The 17,509-nt window shown below is 34.6% G+C and overlaps 1 protein-coding gene across 4 annotated transcripts in view; it reads right to left on the reverse strand.

Annotated features, from left to right (window-relative positions):
• The window catches only part of LOC120415886 (FHIP family protein CPIJ015043), a 63,110-nt gene that overhangs the window by 14,715 nt on the left and 30,886 nt on the right, over positions 1-17,509 (reverse strand). For 3 of the 4 annotated variants that reach the window (XM_039577525.2, XM_039577527.2, XM_039577524.2), the window contains 4 exons: positions 6,453-6,655; positions 6,116-6,385; positions 5,657-6,053; positions 1,672-1,872 (listed from right to left, as the gene is read on the reverse strand). In XM_039577525.2, the coding sequence (XP_039433459.1) occupies positions 1,672-1,872; positions 5,657-6,053; positions 6,116-6,385; positions 6,453-6,655 (1,071 nt within the window). The remainder of the gene's footprint in view (positions 1-1,671; positions 1,873-5,656; positions 6,054-6,115; positions 6,386-6,452; positions 6,656-17,509) is intronic. The other variant, XM_039577526.2, reaches the window with a different exon arrangement.

The raw sequence follows: 17,509 nt of genomic DNA on the forward strand, positions 1-17,509 counted from the left end.
ATGTTTAAAAACATGAAAATTAATGTTTTCCAAGTCTCACCCAAACAACCCACCATTTTCTAACGTCGATTTCTCAGCAACTAATGATCCGATTTACAATGTTAAAAGATGAAACATTCGTGAAATTTCCCGATCCTTTTGAAAAAAAAATATTTTCAAAATTTTTGAATCAAGACTAACATTTTAAAAGGGCCAAATATTCAATATTACGCTCTTTTAAAATGTTAGTCTAGGCTTATAAATTTTGAAAATATTTTTTTCTAAATGATCGGAAAATTTCACGTGTCTTGGGCAAAGTGATGATTTCTGTTCAGTTAAATTTGTACACGGAAAACCCGTTTTTTTTTAATTAACTTTGCTTAGAAAAAGTTTTATTTCTCAAAAAAAATTGTTTAATTTTTGAAAATTTTTGATACGTTTTAAGGGACAAAAACTGCAATTTATGAGCCATAGAAAAGTGTGATTTTTTTTTATTTTACTTGAAAACATTTTTTGAAGTAAAATCAAATTTGCAAACGAGAAGTACAAGTTTTTTACGATTTTTTTTAATAGTGTCCGTGACTGTAAGTTCCATAAAATATTTTTTTTTGAAAACTTTAGAAATTTGCATAAAATTGCCCAAGAAACATTGAAGATTGTTAAAATACAGCGAATAAAATAAAAAGTATGAAGAAAACTTTAGTTTTTTAAAAGTTTCATCAAAATAGTATTTTATTTTCTAGTGCCAATATCTCAGGTCTCTAAAAGTTCTGTTTTTAATGTTAAAAAATGAATAAAATTGTGAAATTTTGTGATCTTTACGAGAAGAGTATTTTTTTATTTTGGTACCAAAACTAACATTTTAAAAAGCTAAATTATTCAATGTTACCCCCTTTTGAAATGTTAGAAAAAGATATTCAAAAATCAAAAGGATGCACCTAGGGAAATTTGTTGGACCATACAAAATAGTTCATATTTATTTTGAAAATACAGATTTATCAAAAAAAAAAAAACATCGTTTTCAAGTTGTCAGGTGGCGGCAAGTGTTAGATAAATATAAGAAATCGTTGAATAGATATTAGAAATATAATTCCAGTGATTCATGAACGAACATAGAAGATCTAGCAGCATTGTTGTGAGGTATTGATAATAATGCCGGATTAATGGGTTTTATAACGTTGTATGCTGCAAATTTTGATGAATTTTTTTGAAAAAGTAAAAAAAATAATCTGTTTAATTCTATTTAAATTTTCGAAGCACTTTTAGTTGAAAAATTTAATTAGTTAGATGAAACTCCGATTATTTTTTTCAAAATAATAATTTAAAACTGTATCTTAGCAACCAGTTTTCATAATTTTGAAAAAAAATAATAATTTTAAATGGGTCCAAAAAATTAATAAAAGTATTATTTTTCACAATTTTCACCGTAAGTGGCAATAATTTTATAACGGTGCACTTTGTCAAAACCTCTTTGCAATACTGTTAAAGACAAAGTTAATGCAAAAAATAACGAAAAAATGCAAAAATCTTACAATAATATGAATCTCATAGCGTAACAGCTCGGTTGGCACGTCGGCGGAAAAAAAAATATAATCTAGGACCAGGGTGCCAATTATTTGCAGTTCGTATTATTATGCAGTTTATGAATCGATGCACTTAAAAAAAAAAGTTCAAATCCAAAAAGCCACTCACCCTCGAATCGTTGCTGTTGAGCCGCTCCACCAGCACGTCCAGGATGCGCTGCCCGTCGAACTTGTCCGTGTCCAGCAGGAAGCGCACAATGATCTGGATCAGGCCGGGCTCGGAAACCGACCGGACGATCAGATCCAGATAGGCCATCGCCGAAACCTGCGACTCGACGTTTGTCTGGAATTGACCTCGACCTTTAAATGTCTGTGTGTGTGCGTTAAACGCCCGGTTTGGTTTTTTTTTTTTGTAAATTGATATTTGTTTGGGAGGGTTGTTTTTATTGTTCATTAAGGGGGTGTTTGTGTATTAAAAGGAAGAACATTTTGTTTTTGCAGTTCAAAAAATCAGGGATCAGGGATAGGATTTGAACGAATAAAAAAAGGGGCAGGAGGAAGGAAGAGAAAAATTAAATTAAAATATTTATATTAGTTATTTTTTTGGTCAGCGAATAAAAGAACGAGAGCTCGGACTTGTGTCAGTGATGTCAGTAACGGACATTATCCCACGCGAGTGAGTTACGGGGAAGTGTTACACATAGAAAGTGAGAGAGCGAACCTACAAACGGGTACATTACGAGAAGTGGAACAGAGCGATAAAAGGACACCGGACTGCTGAGGGTTGATGATGTTACTGTTGTTGGTTGGCTGATTGGTGGACTGTCGTGGAAATGTAGGTGAGAAGATGCTCCATCACCACCACCACTCTGGGGGAAGATACGATTTATTCTACTCTAGTGGAGATATTTCTAATGTTGACCTGTGAAAAAATTAGCTTGGATTTTCTAAGATTATTGTTTACACTAAATAAAAAATATCAGTAGCTTACACCTCTAATATATAAATTCCAAAATAAAATAACGGACTATTTAATATTTTTTCCTACCGTTCATTGTATTTTTTCTAGTTATCATTTTAATATATTATTTAAATTTTAAGTACTTTATTCTCAGCTTAACGGTGCACATCAACCAGAGCTTTTGCAACCAAATTTATATTACAGACATTTTAGTATCTTCAAAACTACAGATACTTTCGAAATATTTTTGTATTCATCCCCTAATGTCCACAAAGTATTTTACAACAAAGTTTGACTATTTTTACAATCACGCTGTTGCAGGACTGGGTCCGTAAGTTTGACAATTTTGGAATAAGAAGACAGCAACTTCCTTTGTTGCTGTGCACCCTTTATTTTAATTTTGTTTCAATTAATTCGATAAGTTATTTTCCACCAAATATGGCAATTTCAAGAGTTTTTAATTTTTGGTGATTTGGCTTAAACTTTGTCGGAGACTTGACTAAAAAGCCCCTATTTTGCAGCTGTCTGTACAAACATGGTTCATAAATATTCGAAAACCTGCATCTCGGAAATATTTTTTTATCGATTTGGTGTCTTGGGAAAAGGTGTAGTTGTTTATATGGCATATAATTTAAAAAATATATATCTTTTTAACAAAAAATCAATCTTACTTTTTTTTGTTTTTTTAATTGTTTAATTTATATAAAAATTTCATGGAGTCATAAATTTAAAAAAATGTCATGACTTTTCAAAATCTTTTTTTTTTTCATTGTCTTAAAAAAAGAAAAAATGCATTTTAGATTTTTTTCAGTTGATTAGAGAAGTCTAATCAGTTTCAAGGAAATTTTGAAGTTTTTCGGAAATTTTTTTTTGCCCTCTGATTTTTCAGGCCAATATTGAAGAACCGACATAAACTATGAAAAATATTTGCAACGGCCTTAAAACAATATTTATTCTTTCTTCATAAAAAAAACTTTTTCTTCATTTAAAATATTATTTTTGTCTTCATTTAAAAAAAATGGGGAATTTTTCGAACATTTACATTGTTTTATTAGGGATGCCCTTTGATTTTTCCATTTGCAAATGTTGATCTCAGAATTTTGAAAATATTTTAATTGAAAAAATCGAAAAATTTCAAAAAGGCTTATTTTTTTTTTTTGAAAAAAGAAGGAAAACAATATTTGAAAATTTAAGAGTAAGTCTACAATATTTTTGAAAACTCATGATTTTTTCAAATGTTGATACATTCGTGAAAAATATCATGTCATATCAAACAATGAAACAAAAAATCAATAATCTAATCAATAACTAGAACTTTGTTAAAGACACCTAATCGATCGGAAAATTTCCTACCAAGTTTCAAAGCCATATTTTGTTTGATAATGTAGCAGAAATTCACAAAATACCAACAAAAAAAGTCACAAAATACCGCAAACTTTAAATGGATTTCTCGAATGATATAGTTATTCATGTGGATTTCCCAAATTTTACGTGAATTTTCACAATATATTATTTTATGTCGTCTATTTTGAATAATATTTTTCGATTTACAAATGAGCCAAGCTTTGAATGTTTTTTTTTCAAACATAATGGTTTATGCAAAATTTACCATTCTACCTTACGGCTCACGTATTTAAACTACTCAAAAGTAGTTTAGGAAAACATATAATGATTAACTCAGATTTGATTTAGTTAAGTTCAAATAACCTTTCACCTTGATTTTGAAAATTCAAAATTACAAAGGGCCGGATGTTATTAATTCAGCTGGCAATAACTTCCAGATCAAGCTTTAAGATCTGGTAACACTGCTCAAAAATAAGGACACTAAAATTAAATGTTTAGTTTTTAGTTATGTTTAGAGCTTTTAGGCAGGATGTTGTTGTAAATTTGAATTGATATGATACCGTAAACCATTTTGTGTACACAATTTGTACAGTATTTGGAGTATTTGGAGAACCATCCCGACACATTTTTAGATTTGATGTCTGGAAACACCGTTCAGAGATATCGTGACTTAATTTAACTTTGTAAAACTGTTTAAAGCGATAGTGTTTAAAATTTGATTGAAAACCACTTCCGACATCGTACTGACTTCCGGAACCACTTTTTCTGTACTTATTTAGTCATGTATTTTGTATTTTTAATCAGTCAATAAGTTTGGCTATTTCGGCAACACTATTCTGCGATACCATGACGTGACTTTAGTGGTTTTTCAATGATATTTTGAAGAAAATTATTTCCAGGAAACTATAAAAACTATTTTTTGCCAAATTATTGTTCAGAAATTTGAAGAAAATTTTCCAATAAGTCACGAAGATTGATAATCTGGCAACACTACCATGAGATGCAGATCTATTTTCAGCGCCGGGTTTGGATTCATCAGAAACTTTTTTTAATGACTAGGTGGGTATTTGAAACCCTTTTTTCGATTAATCGCTTTTTTTTTGTTTAATAAAAAAAATTACAAAAAAAAACCGAAACTTTAAACATTTCTTCAAATAACGTTTTTTGATAAGTTTTGTTGTGTTAAGTTTAAAACGTATTTAAGCTTTTTAGTTTTTTCTTGATTAATTTATATTTATTATTTTGTTATTTTAATCACATTTTAGCTTTTAAGTTATGTTTTTTAAAGTTTTCGACTTTGATTTAGATTTAGAATCTAGTTATATTGTTTCCAAGTAAAATTTAAGTTTATTTATTCTTATCATAGTTTCATGAATTCAATTTAACTTAATTTTTTTATTGTTGATAAAGCTTGTTTTTTTTTTCAATTAAATGTTTGTTATGATTTGTAAAAATACTTGTTTTATTTTAATTAATTAATTCAAACAATGTTTATTTTATGCATATTTTTTATTAGATGTTACAATGTTACGTCCGCTAACCATTTTCAAATTTTCACTCTACCATAGCCGCGAGCCTCAACCGTCCATTCCAAAAATGGAAAGAAGCCTTACATTTCAGTTTATATTTATACCAAAACCAGATAAATCTATTTAGTTGGAAATCGAACAGGAATAAATGAGGAAAATGTGGGAGAACCAAAAATAGGATAAAAACAACAGAAATATATCCAATATATACAACAAAATAGTCAAAAAGATAGACAAAGAGAGAAAGAGAGAGCAATGGGAAACAAACAGAAGCCAAACCAAACAAACAAACTAAAAGGCCGTGAACAAAATGACATTACCTGCAATATCGCCGGCCCCAGCACCGGCACCAGAAAGCCCTGGTAGAGGAAATCCAACAGCTGCTGCCGAATCGCCGTGTGGGCCACCTGGACGACGGCGTTGCAAAACTCGAGCGAGTTCATGAACAGCGTCAGCTCGGGCATTTCCGTCACGTCATCCGTGGTAATTCGGTACCAGTCGACGCTTTTGATGTCGATCTGATTTGGCAACCGCGAGTAGAGACCTCCGAGGCCGGTAACGAGAACCGGACAGATTGACGAGTAGGTCGCGATGTACTTTCCGACGTTGGAGTTCTTCTGGGAGAGGGCCATGCAGAGGAGGAGCGCGTCTCGGGCCTGGTGGCCGAGGGAACCTTCTCGGTGGACGTACGGGATGAGCAGGGAGAAGATTATGAAGCTGAGGAGAGGGAAGAAGTGAATTAGAAGACTTCTTTGATGGTGAAGACTCATTTGACCTACTTGGTGTGACCTCCGTTGCCGTTCTGCTGGGCGTTCGAGAAGAAGAACAGGTCCAACAGGTGGACGTTCTGCATGAGCGCGACGCAGAGTTGGTTCAGCAGGATCACCAGCCGCTTCTCGACGTCCGGCGGGTAGATTTCGTTCTGGCTCGAGTCCAGGATCTTCAGCAGGGGTCGCAGAAAGGGCTCGTGCACCAGCAGTTGGTGCCGGCTGTGGCTGACCAGCTGTTCGTACAGCTTGAGCTGTTCAAGCCGGACGGCGTTGCCATATCTGGAAGAAGGTCATTCATGTTATAGTTTCTTACTTTGAATAGTTCAAAATCTATCAGTCATCGTACCTGCCCGTTTTCACCCCCCACTCGTACAGCTTATCGAGCAGATTCTCACTCAGCAGGTGTTCCAGACAGGGCGCGGGGGGAGCGGGCGCCCCCGGCAGGCTCAGCTTGTTACAGTGATGCAACTCCACCAGCAGCAGGGTCACCATGTGATCGAGGTGTGTGACCACGCCGAGCACGTCATCGTGGGATTGGCCACGGTTATTCTGAAACAGAGAAGAAAAACAAACGCAAATTAGGACTTTTTCAAAAAATAGAAACTGCTCAAACAATCATTGGCACACACACCAACCAGCAGTAGCCAGTGCTGGAGAGAGTAAATTTCGCCATTATTATCTCCGGGGTGGTGGTGATGCGAAATTACTAATTTAAACGCGCGCGCAAAACTAAACGCATATCGTTTATAGACCTGAACGGATAGACACAAATTGGACGGCCAAACCAAAGACCGGCGCGCTGGCACAGTCTCTCTGTCAGTTGGTCAGACACGGTCCGGTGAATTGCATCCACCACACACACGCGAGCTGTTTCTGACCTACACACCACCAGCAAGAAGTGGCCGGCCGGTTGAGGAGGTTTTTTAAGGAGTTGGTAATAGGTATCATTCACCTCAGGCGGTAAGCAAAAAAAAGGTAGCATCTCTATTGCGAGAGATAAGATCGGTATCGCCCGCACATTGGGCTAATGACCTGGTCAGGGGTTCCTCTTTTTTTTTGAACTTTTCAATGTTAGCACTAAATAACAGCTTCTTTAAACAGTTACAGAGTAACAAAATGCAAAGTTATTAATAACACAACTCGATATTTTTGTAGTTGATGTCAGTAAATGCTTTAGTTTTATCAAGGTATGATAGATGTTGGCTCCCTGTACACGCTCCAATCGACAGAATTGAATTTTAGCGAATTCCCTGCAAATAAATAAAATTGTGAATTTCAAACAATCACACTAAAAAAAATACACATAAGCCACGAAAGATTATGAAGTCAGGAACAATGTTTTCTTAAATTTTCCGAAAAAAAGTATTTTTTAAACCAATTTTCGAAAATTTATTGGAGGCAATACACAACATCGACGTTGTCAAGCTATCTTGTCGCACGTCGCTTTTTAACGTTCCGAGAAAAAACGCGTTTTAATGTTTGAACTTGAACAAACAAAAACGAGAGCACGCAATGTAAACAATAACAAAAACGTTTTGTTTGGCTCACCATCAAGTGGATTGTCCCGAAGATTGGTTGAAGTTGGTTGCTGGAGTCCCGGTAGTCGAACTTGTACGTATGTCAAACGCGTTCTGACCTGAAATCCCTTTGGTCAATTGTCGCACTGTCAATTTACAGGCTGTGTCAAGATAGCACGACAAGTTTGAAACTTCTTTCATATGAAGAGCCACAACAATGCACGGAGTTTTTTCGGTTTTTATTGAATATCAAAAATCAAACCATCCACATTAACGACCCCCGGGTCTTTTGTGGTCTCTATTGCAAGTTTTCTGCTCGAACCTAGGAGTCCGAAGGCTTGAACGGGGAGAGCTCCCAAACCTCTTTCTACTCCAAGGAACCTTCCACCCCAGTGTTTGAACTGACGACCTTTGGATTGCGAGTCCAATCGCCGCCAGCGATACCACCGGAGTAGGCTTGGTTTGGTGTGTTGTTTGTACTTTATGGCATGGAGACAACTCCTACACCTGGAATGACTTAACGGCCTAACAACCAAGGCCGGGACCGACATTTTACTTCCTCATCCGATGGAAGGTTGCAGCAGATGGGAATCGAACCCAGAATCATCCGCTTACAAAGCGGACAGTGTAACCATTCGGCCACGCACTGCCTATTGAAAATATCAGGATTGAAATCGAATTTTGGGGATCTGTGAAGGTCGAAAGGTGATGCATTGTGAGCTATACAAAACGGCGTTCTTAACTCGATTTGCCCCAAAATACTCGTGCGACAAGTTAGCACGATAGCGACGTAATGCTTTTATTCGGCTCATTTTGTCTTTAAATGAGCAATTCTCTACGGAATCGTTTTTTTTTCTTTAATTTTAATTTTTGTATTTTTTAATCCGGCTGTAACTTTTTTGGTGCCTTCGGTATGCCCAAAGAAGCCATTTTGCATCATTAGTTCGTTCATATGATTTTCCATACAAATTTGGCAGCTGTCCATACAAAAAATTATATGTGATAATTCAAAAATCTGTATCTTTTGAAGGAATTTTTTTTTATCGATTTGGTGTCTTCGACAAAGTTGTAGGTGTGGATATGGTTTGAAAAAATGATACACGGTAAAAAAAATCCAGATTATTTATTTCACTTTTTGTCACTAAAACTTGATTTGCAAAAAAAAAAAACACTAATTATAAATATTTTTTTAAATTTTTTATGTTTTAAAGGACATTAGTTGCCAACTTTTCAGTAATTTCCAGAATGGGCAAAAACTCTTTGACCGAGTTATGAATTTTTGAATCTATATGGAAAGAAGGTTTAAAAACAGGAAAATTGATGTTTTTTAAGTCCCACCCAAACAACACATCATTTTCTAACGTCGATATCTCAGCAACTAATGGTCCGATTTTCAATGTTAAAATATGAAACATTCGTGAGATTTTTCGATCTTTTCAAAAACAATATCAATTTTCCTGTTTTTAAACCTTTGCATGGCAATATCCAACTAAGAGTCGTATCAACAAAGTTCAAAAAAGCAAAATATAGAAAATTTTCTCAGCTCTTCAAAAAAAAAATTTTTTTTTTCAAAAGTAAGCAAACAAAAAAGAATAATTTTACCGACAAAAAAGATGCATGTACACAGTACAAAATGTGTAAATATTCAAGGTGTAAAATTGGAAGGTTGAATATTGCCTCCTTTATGATGAAATATTGCATCAATGTAGATTGGAAATGTGGCATTACAAAGGAAAAGTGGTTAGTTAACACATTTTTAGAAGTAAACTTTTTTTCTGACATAAAAGATATACTCATTCTCAGATGTAATATCATCATGATTGTAGCTTGTAGACAATTCTACCACAAGCATTTTTCTCTAGAAGAAATTGCAATGTAGATTCTTCAGAACTAATTTTAAAAGTTTAACTACTAAGCAAAAAAAAAAAAGTTGGATTTGGGAGGGTTGAGCACTTGGTAGGTTGAGTAGGTATTTTCTTTTTTTGAAAAATTTTAGCAGTTCCTGATCTAAAATTATGCATTTTTTCACACAAAATCTGACACCCAGATTTGAAGCTAAGCAGTAGAAAAAATTGGAATTTTGGAAGGTTTAAAATTGAATTCGTTGAATATTTACTGTAAAGCTAAATAATGATAATATTGTAACATCAAACTTTGTGTAAAAAAAATCAATTTTACATCATGTATGTTTCATTAGTTTCGCATTTTTACACATTATTTTAGGTAAATTTTCTCAAAAAATGCAATTATATAGCGGAGTTAACAGGAACAACTCGTCTCTTTGAATTCATAACTATTTAACACTGCATAATTGATAGGTTGAATATTACCACTATTATTATGTAATATTACCTCAACTGTAATTGAAAAATAAATACAAATTAGAGCTAAAAATAAACAAAAATGTGTATTTTACAATATGTACCCATTCTCAGATGAAATGTTATCTAACAATATGTGTAGTATTTCACACTTTGATTTATTTTTACATACATAGCAAAAAAAGTAGTAATCCAGCTGCGTGTAAAAGGCCTGGGTGTAAAATATTTTTTGCATTATTTTATGAAATTCTATGTAATATTCCACCCTGAAATATGTAGCCCATCTGTATGGGAAATCGAAATGTCAAGCTCATATATGCGTTTATCCTTTCCATTCTTCATCGGTCCGATGGCCGAGCGGGCTAAGGCGCCAGTCCGTATACTGTTGGTGCTGGGTTTGAATCACGTCGGTTGTAACTTTTTTTGTGTTTCCACAATTGTACATGCAGTGTGTAACATTAAGTTTCTTTTTTGACGAAGGTGATGTGCATGCTTTTGCATGCGATTTTACCATCGGATTTTTTACTGTGTATTCAGCAACTCCATTTGAAAAGAGCACATACCAAAGCAACTGCGCTCGGATCGGGCTCAAAATTGGATCAGGGGTTCTTTAGCCGAAATAGTTAAACCAGTATTTTTTTTTTTTTGAAAACTGCGCTTGTACATTTTTTATATTTTTATTTATGTGCCCTCCTCTAGACCTCGACAATTTTTCAAGTATTTTTTTTAAGGGGTTACATCCATGTAGAAAATCACAAAATTTAATATTACAGAAAATTTATTAAATCAACTTAAAAGATGATTTTCAATCACTCTTGAAAGTTTCATGAAGATATTTCATGATTAAAGAAAGTTACAGACGATTTAGGCTGAAAATTTTGCCATGCGCAAAGCAAACTGTCAAACTTTGCGAGCGTTTTTCTCTGAACACCGGGTTGATTTACGGGTGCCACGATACCTCGAGATGGGATAGACCAAATTAGAGGCGGGCAAAAAAAAAGAGCGAACCGCTCAAAGAGCCGGTTCACTGAAAAGAGCGAATGAACCATGGCTCACAAAAAAAGAACCGCGGTTCTTTTTCAAACTCAAATGATTTTTGTTATAAATATAAGTTATTGAATTTCCAAAAAATGTGGTATTAAATTTGTTTTTGAGAATTGAAAAATCAAATTCAAAAAATTTCAATGCTTATAAAATTTAATCCCAAAAGTAAATGATTTTCTAAACAAAATGAAGTAAACTTTTCATTGTACAACTGATTGTAAATTAAAGTAATACCCGAATACAAATTTGAGCATTTCAAATAGCATAATTTGTCAAAATAATCATTTTGTCCGATTAAACGTTAGCGTTTATAGACCTTATCTATTAAATCCGAATGTAGAGAAGAGTTCACCTAATATTTTCTCCAAATAAAATATCAGCATTAGTCTTTCAGAAATAAACGCATTTTTAAAATCAATAGCAATTTTTCCAGCATCTTAGATTTCAGTTTAGATTCCATTCAATTACTCGAATTTTTAGTTTTGAGTAGAAATCTTAACATAGAGACCACCAAGACCTATGGTTTTCAAGGGCATCTTCTTGTTTTCAGATTTATTTATTTTATTCATCAAATATGGCCGTTACAAACATTTTTCAAAGTTTATGTCACCCCTCCCCTTCAAAATCGGTCCAAAAAATCAGGGGGCAATACAATATTTTTTTCAAAAAACTTCCAAATTTTAATGGAAATAGAAGTCTTATCAACTGAAAACAAATTAAAAAGCATTTTGGGATCGATCAAAAATATTTTGAATTTTTGTGAAATTCCGTTTGCACAGTAATGCAAAAATTTATTTTTAACTTAAAAAATAAGTTCATCAATACTTCGATATTTTGAAATCTAATGATCGCAATGCAACTGGGGATGTGTAAAATGCATTTTAAAACTCTTTTTTCATTAAAATGTTTATACCATGGCTTGTTATTTTTTTGCTACTTTGGCCAGAGTTGAGGGACATAATAAACTTCAAAAAATGTTTGGTACAGCCTAATTTATAAAAGTCCAATGTGAAATAACTTATAAAATCACACGATTCTTGAAAAAACCCATTTCATCCAAATTTTGAAAAAGAGCGAAAGAACCGTTCAAAAGAGCGGCTCTTTTTAAAGAGCGAACGAAAATGAGCGGCTCCTAAAAAAGAGCGGTTTTGCCCACTTGCAAGACATATCCCGTGTGCATGACGAAGTCCGATTTTGAAATTTTGCATTTTTTTAAAATACAAAAATCAAAAACTTTCGATTTTTTATATGAAAACATAAAAATATTATTATCTTCTTTTAAAATAAACTTTTTGAAAATCGGCCTTCGTCATGCACACTGGACCAGTTTAACGAGTCTTCACCAACATTTTGAGCCGATTTGGTCAAGGCATTGTTAAGATATCGTGGCACCCGTTTTTTGAAAATACTAACTGGATCGAAGTAGGTTGCGCGGCAGGCCGGACGTAAATTTTTCTGCTCCTGTCATTTTCATGGAGTTTTCCGAAGAGAAAAATGAAGAAAGATTCTTTATCCGTACACGGAGAGACTGTGCCCAGAAATTTTAACAATTAAAATTGTTGATTTTACTTTCGTAAATTTCACAAAAACGTACTTGTTACGGCCAATTTTCAGTTGAATCAACCAAAATTCAGTAATAATTCAATAACCTGTTTGTTGAAAATGCTAAAGGCAAAAAGCTAACAGATTTCCCGAACTCGAATGAACGTGCTCGACTGTTAGCTTTGGTTTTAGAAAAATCAAGATTTTTTTTGGTTAAATGTAAATATCAATTGGTTGATTATTTAAAAGATGAACTTGGGTTTGTTTACGTTTGTCATTTGAAGTCAGGATTCGAACAAGAGCGGTCGATTTGTTGAGTTTGTGTTGTTAATTGTGAAGTGAGAGAATGTGAAAGGTGAAAATCACACTATTTGGCTAATGTTGAAGTGCAAATCGAAGTGAACACTGTTGCAACTGTGGAGGTGCAATTGGTGAGTAAGTTTGTTGATGATTTCTTTGCAGGTGATAAACTATGAAGAACAAGACGAGGACATTCGCAATGAGGACCTCTGATGCGAGGGGACTTCATGACAATGTTTTAAGGAAAGGGAAGGGCAGTGAAAGGAAGAGGCGGGCGAACTCTTGCACGACAATACTTGCACGGGCAAATTTAACAAAAGGTTGGTTAATCTAAGTAAGTATGGATTTATTTTTACATAACAATTTATCTGTTGTGATTTTAATTAGAAAACTGAATAATCAAAAACCTTCGTGCTCACGATGGATACAATTTTAATGAACCATTTTTTTCAGAATCATCAACCATAAAATATATGGAAATGAGTACACATAATATCAAAATAAAAATGAGATAATGGGAAATGTCTAAAAAGTAAAATTTATAAAAGATATACAAAAGAAGATAGAAATATTTTAAAAATGCTGTTAATAGAAGACTGCTAAATAAACTGGTAAGTAAAACTCAAAATATTGTTTTCAGGAAACGGAGCATTATTGATATTTCTTCTTTCCTCATTATAATTACATTTATTTACGATCCTTTTTTCAGTTTATAGACAAAATTAAGGATTTTGTATCAAATTACTAATAAATTTTATATGTCTATTTGCAGCAAATGGTTCGTTTTGGTGTAAATTCTGTGTGAAAAATAACTAAACCTGAGACCGTTGTAGATGATGATGACTTATCGGATGATTGCACAGTGATGGTAAGAGAATACAACACTTAATTTTGTACAACATAATAACTTACTTGGTGAAATATCTTCAAGGAATTCACGAGAAATTAAACATCTTTTATAAATATGTTTAACAAAATTTGTAATATGTTTTATTATTATTTTTTTAGATTTATGCAACGTATTTTTTTCAAACTTTAATCAAACTTTACATGTTTTATAATAACAGATAATAAAAAGTTTTGTTTTGATGCTTTTTAACAGTAATTTAATAACTTCATGCAAAAAAAAAAACAAATTAGTACAAAAAGTTAAAATTTTAGGCAGAATTAATGCGAATATAAAAACACCCAGCATTAATTTGTGAGCAATAATTATAAAATTTACTGCAAATTCAATAAAAATATTGCTAACAATAGCTAATTATTGACTACATGCACGAATGTTTTTCTGTATTTAAGTAAGACATTAGTTAAAATTATAGCTAGAAATTCAGCCCGGCCTGTATCGTTAGATAATTAAAGAAAATATATATCGACACTAACATAAATTATGTTTAATTAAGAAATGTTTTGTTATAATTCACTAATAATTTGCAGCATGCAAAAATATTTCAGTTAATAAAACGAAAAAAATTGTTGAAAAATAGTTGAAAAGTATGGCCCAGCCTGTTTTTTACAGAATATTCCACAATATTTCAGCTTAAAACAAAAAAAAATTAGTTAATTTTCTGAAAAAAATATTCTAGCAGTCGACTGCTAGAATTTTTTTCGGCCATTTAACCAACGAAAATGGCAATTCCAACTATTTTTTTAGTTGATTTTAGTTACTGGTGGTCAGCAATTTTGGGTTTACAAAATCAACAATCGATTGTTGAAAAAAAGCTGTGTAAAAAATTAACCCATACTTTTAGTTAAATTAACCAAGATTTTCTTAGATTTGCCCTGGCCGGTATCTCCGTGTACTGACCGACATTCGCGTTACGGTCAGCTTTATGCCGGGAGTGTGCCGAATGCCGATAGCCATCAAGTTCTAGATCAAGAATGTCTCAACACCTCTGAAGGCCAAGCGGAAGTATGAGAAGAACATCTTGAATGGATCGCGGGAAAAGTACCAGGCACCGCGGACGGAGAAATAGAGCAACTCAAGATTGATCTAATCTAATCTAATCAGACCCTAGCGCAGCCAATCTTTCGAAGGGATCCTGGAGAGTGCCTTAGGTTAGATGACGCCTAGCACTCTTCTTGTCATTTATTAACATTTGTAGTGCGCCATTGCATCGGAATGCATTGAAACAACACAAGCGTTAAAGCGGCCAGGCCTACTGCGTAAAGCCGTATCGCAGAGATGACTCGTAATTGGGTTGAGTTTGAGCACTGAGTGTTCGAACATCAACACAATTCTGAATCGACAGGGGAGGAAGAAGCGTGGGGACACACCACCATACGCTCCGAGATTTGGTTGTATTCGTTGGGAGCACCATGCTAAGAAGGTTTGGTACTCCGGGACCCTCTGGGATGGGACATTGTATTTCCACGAATGCCCTGGACACTATTTGCCGTGGTTATAGCGCCACAACTCGCTCTCTGTAACAGTATTCCTAATTCCAGTTCACGCTCACCAAGTCGACATGGCCTAGTGGTTAGCATTTTTGCTTACCAATCCAAAGTACGGGGGTTCGAACTCCGCCTCGAGCGACTTTGATTTTTCGGTCATATTCATCATTTCAAATTTATGTGTTCTTAACTTTCTCGTTGGGAGCAGATGGGCATCGAACCCAGAACCATTCGCTTACAAAGCGAACACCGTAACCAGTCAGCCACGGCCGCTCCAAAATAGAGCAACTCAAGATTGAAGATTTAAACTCAAAACTTCGAGATGAACATTTTTGAAGCTCGTCTCAGATGTGAAGGCTCGGTTGTTTGGTGAGAGCTTTCCATTATTATTTTCAAATAACTCTTACATCCACTCTATCATTCATACACTTCACTAAAGACAACTACGCCAACCATATTATATACGCGGTAGGGTGTTCCCTTGGTCGTTCGCTGTGAGTTGTGGATTGCCTGCTTCTCTAATGAAGGTTCGACTGGGGGGGCATGCTTATTAATTTCTCGTCGCTCCATACCCTCAGTGACGTGATGGGAGCAAGGGCGTCTATGCAAAGTGTCCCTACACCCGCTACAAATTTCCGGCGCTTGGGGAGGGAAAAGGGAAATCATTTTGTTTTATGCGCCGGTATTTGTAGCACTAAAATTCGTGCAAAAAAACTTATGCACGTGGGTGTACAGATTACGGAGTAAAAGATGATCGAATTGTTCACCTAGCGCTCACATGTGTTTCGGGACCAAGTTGCCTGCGGGTATGGGGATCATACATACATACATACATACATATACCCGTTTTTTGAAAATACTAACTTGATACAGCTGTATCTCAGCAATGATACAACCAAATGACTTCAAATTTATTTTGTTAATAGTTGAAAATGTATATTTTGATGTCCTGAAAACAGATTTAAAAAAGTTTGAGTTTGTGCTCAAACAAACCTCTGACATTTTTGCCGATTAACATGTATGTAACCCCTTAACGTATTCCTTCGACTTTGGCAAGAGTCAAAGGACAAGTTTTTAAAAATAAAATACAGTAACGAAAAAGAAAAAAAATATCAAACGCGTTTGAAATAAAAGTGTACAAACTAAGAATATTAAAAGTGAATATTCAAAAGCAAATATACCGAAAAATAAAACATTTTTCAAAATTTCTTTGCATGCAATAAACAAAACAAATGCAGTTTGACAACCCCTGATAGAAGAGATAATGCCGCCAACTGAATCGGGTAATAAATATTTGCACACGAAACCGTACAGTCATTGCTTCCACTCTCTCTCTCTCTCTCTCTCTCTCTCTTAGTCCTCTCAGTTTGGGAGCGCAAAATGATAATAGCCAACGAGCTGTATCACCAATTTGCAGTGTGGTGGGTGGCTTAGCACAAACCACTTGGCATTATGACAGAACAATGGAAAACTGTTTTCATTCACTTTGCGAGAGAAATTCGATAAACCGCAAATGCGGTGCTAATCTGACAGCTGCGGAGGCTTTATTTTAATTATTTTTCGCCACTCTCTCTATCTCTCTGACAGGTCGAAAGTAGGGTACAATCATGCACAATGGGGAACTGTGGTGCAACAACAACAAAAAATGGCAAGAGCAGAAAGTTAAACCGCAGCAATCCACCACGCGGAGGTATCGCTAATTTGAATAAGATTGCCACCACAATGCAACGAATGTGAAACAAATCGCACTTTCTACAGTTTGCTTGAGGATGCATCATTTGCATTGTGATGCTTGTTGTAATTTTATGCAGATTAATCTTCTATTGAACTGATTAAAAAAAACAACTCAAAGTTCTTAAACTGAAGCCAAAATTTTAATGCTGGTAATTCCAAGTGCTTAAAACAGTAAATCAACAGTTTCGTGACCAAAAATAATAATAAATAAAGCTCGCATAGTACACACAAATGCAAGCTAATTGGGCAAAATTTGCAACTTTTAACGGTACACTTTTACCGACGTCATTTTAGGCCCATTCGGCAAAGCCTTTTAGGGAAATTAATCACCCTTTTCCATACGAAAAAAGCAGCACACTTTCAAGTGGCTCGCTCGAAGGTGCAATGCAGCGGCGCGTGAGATTGTATTTTATGCACATTGGCACGTCATGATTCATAACCACAGCAACGACGACGACGCCGATCATATGACGGAGGAAAAGTAGGAATGCTGCTGGCTGAGTCACACCACACAACATGAGAGAATGCGCTGTGGAGTTGTGGGCTTGAGC

Source organism: Culex pipiens, chromosome 2, assembly GCF_016801865.2.
Source record: "Culex pipiens pallens isolate TS chromosome 2, TS_CPP_V2, whole genome shotgun sequence".
Classification (NCBI taxonomy): Eukaryota; Metazoa; Arthropoda; class Insecta; order Diptera; family Culicidae; genus Culex; species Culex pipiens.